Here is a 3,091-nt window from a genome sequence, read left to right as displayed (position 1 = left end):
TGCAAAACATAATGGCTGCGTTGATGAAGAAGATCGACGAGCAGGACAAAAGAAACGAGGCGATTACAGAGAGGCTCGACGCGATGGCGGCCGAGCGACGACACCCAACTTGGAGAGCCAGAATCTCCGACCCGATGGATGGAATCCGGAGACGCTTCGATTTCTCAACGCCTGCAGAGGCCTCGGGAAGCGGCGCAAGAAATCTCTTGGCTCCACCAATGTTTCGTCCTCTCGGCGAACAGACTCCCGCGGTAACCCTAGTCATCATGACCGAGCCGCCTCCACTCCGTCGGAACTCAAGGCGACGAGCCGGCGAAGAGGAGAATGACGCGATCGATGCCCAATAGAGCGATGGAACCACGAACTCGCAACAAAACGGCTCGGCTTGGCGAATAAGCCAAGAAGAGTTTGCCTCGGCATTAAACGGCGTCCGGACTGACGAAATCACCGAACCGGCTCGCGGCGACAACCCGACCGAAGAAGAAGAAAACCTCCAATGGATCGAGCAGCCGTAACGCGAAGACGAACCAAGGAGAGAAGAGCGGGAGCGACTCCCCCAATCAAAGGGAATGACTCACGCGCAAACCCTCGAATTCAAAGAGCTGCGAGCCTCAATGGCTCGGACAGTAGCCGAGATACGCGCCATGAAGTCTCAAGTGCATAACGCGACGAGTGCTGCGCCCGAGATCGATCAGATGCTTGAAGAAACCCAGAGAACACCATTCACGGCGAGAATCACGGAGGCTAGGATCCCGAGCCCGGGAAGGTGAGAATCCCGTTCTACGAAGGAACGACCGATTCAAAAGCACACATCACAGCGTTTCGGATAGCCATGGGACGAGCTTTCACAAAGAACGCTGCCAAACTGACCGAGCGGGAAGTAGATGCCGGATATTGCTTGCTCTTCGTGGAACATCTCAAGGGAGCCGCACTTGAGTGGTTTTCAAGGCAGGAGCGCAATTCGATCGGCAGTTTCCAACAGCTCTCCGCCTTGTTCCTCAAACAATACTCGATGTTTATGGATAGAGGAACGTCTGATGCCGACCTGTGGACGCTATCCCAAGGACCGAACGAACCGCTTCGGGATTACATGGCAAGGTTCAAGGCGGTCGTATCCAAAATTGAAGGAATAAGCGACAAAGCTGCACTCGAAGCTCTAAAACGGTCTTTGTGGTATAAATCTGAATTCCGATGGGAAATGGCACTCAACACGCCACAAACGATTCAAGATGGCTTGCATCGGTCATCAGACTTCGTCGTAAACAAGGAAGAGATGAAGAATCTGGACGAGCAGTACGAAGCAACAAAAGCAGCAATCCAAAGCTCAATTTTGATGCGCCCCTCGAAGAAAAGCAATCCATCAAACAACGCAACAACGCAGAGCTCGGACGAACCTAGAAGCGAAGGTGCCCATAACTACCAAGTAGGCACTGGACGCAGAAGAGGAGAGCCGTGCAACAACACTTGGGTAAGAAAGCCCACCAATTATGACAAAAAGGCATTCTGCGAGTATCACCAGACCTACGGGCATCCAACGGCGCAATGCCGAACTCTAGGAGCAAAATTCGCAGCTAAGATGGTGGCGGAAGAGCTCTAGAACGTGGTTAACCTCAAAGACCTCGTTCTTAATGAACCAAAAGAAGGAGCCGAGCCGAGCAGCGCGGCAGAACCCACAAATCCTCCCCGACAGAGCGTTAACACCAAGCGCGACAGGAGAGGCGAACCCGAAGAGCGACCCGAGCCGAGACAAAGGATCAACATGTCATGGGTGGATCTCAATATTACCAAGATACGGTGTCCTCCACCAAAGCTTATCAGCGCCGAGCCGAAGCGAAGGAAAATTGGATAGAACCGACCGATATCCCGAATACAGTGATCTCCTTTGCCGAGGAGGAAACGGCAGGAATCGATAGACCATAGAACGATCCACTGGTGATCGAACTGACGATCAGGGATCACGATGTAGCGAGGGTGCTCATCGATACTGGGAGCTCGGTAAACGTCATTTTCAGGGAGACACTCAGAAGGATGGGAATCGATCTCTCCGAGGTGACGGCGATCCCCAAACCTCTAACCGGATTTTCAGGAGAAACAACGATGAATATGGGAACAATTAGGCTCCTAGTGGTAGCTGGCGGAGTCACTAAGATCGTCGAATTTTGCGTCACCGATCACTTAGCAATCTACAATGTGATTATGGGAACTCCATGGATCAACGGGATGAGGGCGGTCCCTTCCACCTATCATCTCTGCCTCAAATTCCCGACTCCAGCAGGCATCAAAACGATCTGGGGAAATCAGAAGGAGTCGCGAATGTGCTGCTTAGCGGAGCACAAGCTGAGGAATCCCGTCACCGACGCACGAGCAGACATAGATCGCAAAAAGGTGAAGAAGGACCGAGAGCCTGCGAACGAGCTCTCGAAACTCTTATAGCAATTACAGATCACGGAGAGCCGCGAAACGCGCGCCGAGCTGGTATGTGATGCAGTGGAATCGATGTGCATAGACGAAGCGCGTCAAGAACGATGCGTCGAAATCGGAGCAAAACTAGAAGAACCTCTGAGAAGCAAACTTCTTTCTCTCCTCAAAGAGAACATCATCACTTTTGCCTGGACAGCGGAAGATATGCCGGGCATAAGCATCAACGTGACCTGTCACGAGCTGAACGTGGACTCAACCTTCAAACCAATCAAGCAGAAAAGAAGGAAGCTCGGACCCGAACAAGCTAAAGCAGTTAACGACGAAGTGGATAGATTGCTCAAAGTAGGATCAATCGCTGAGGCCAAATATCCAGACTGACTCGCGAATCCAGTGGTTGTGAAGAAGAAGAACGACAAGTGGCGGGTCTGTGTGGATTTCACTGACCTCAACAAGGCGTGCCCAAAAGACAGTTTCCCCCTGCCGCACATCGACTGGCTCGTTGAAGCCATTGCGGGAAATAGGCTGTTAACATTCATGGACATGTTCTCCGGCTACAACCAAATCCTGATGCATCCTGATGATCGGGAAAAAACAGCATTTATAACTGATCGTGGGATATACTGCTACAAAGTCATGCCATTTGGACTCAAGAACGCAGGGGCAACATATC

At 51.8% G+C, this 3,091-nt stretch overlaps 1 protein-coding gene across 1 annotated transcript; it reads left to right on the top strand.

Moving 5' to 3' along the window:
* Nucleotides 1-2,028: 2,028 nt before the first annotated feature.
* LOC112088557 lies at nucleotides 2,029-2,799 on the top strand. The gene is made up of 2 exons (XM_024158952.1): nucleotides 2,029-2,385; nucleotides 2,443-2,799. Exons 1-2 carry the CDS (start codon nucleotides 2,029-2,031, stop codon nucleotides 2,797-2,799), a joined length of 714 nt encoding a protein of 237 aa, XP_024014720.1.
* The last annotated feature ends 292 nt before the right edge of the window (nucleotides 2,800-3,091 follow it).

This window comes from Eutrema salsugineum, unplaced genomic scaffold, assembly GCF_000478725.1.
Source record: "Eutrema salsugineum unplaced genomic scaffold, Eutsalg1_0 scaffold_14, whole genome shotgun sequence".
Lineage (NCBI taxonomy): Eukaryota > Viridiplantae > Streptophyta > Magnoliopsida > Brassicales > Brassicaceae > Eutrema > Eutrema salsugineum.
This window is presented reverse-complemented; position numbering and strand designations above follow the sequence as displayed.

What these genes read in the sequence shown, in the direction of transcription:
- LOC112088557 (XM_024158952.1), top strand. Translation starts at nt 2,029, where the DNA reads ATGGGAATCGATCTCTCCGAGGTGACGGCGATCCCCAAACCTCTAACC. An exon ending in CAGACATAGATCGCAAAAAG is followed by an intron (nt 2,386 to 2,442) that starts GTGAAGAAGGAC and finishes TAGCAATTACAG; the next exon opens with ATCACGGAGAGCCGCGAAAC.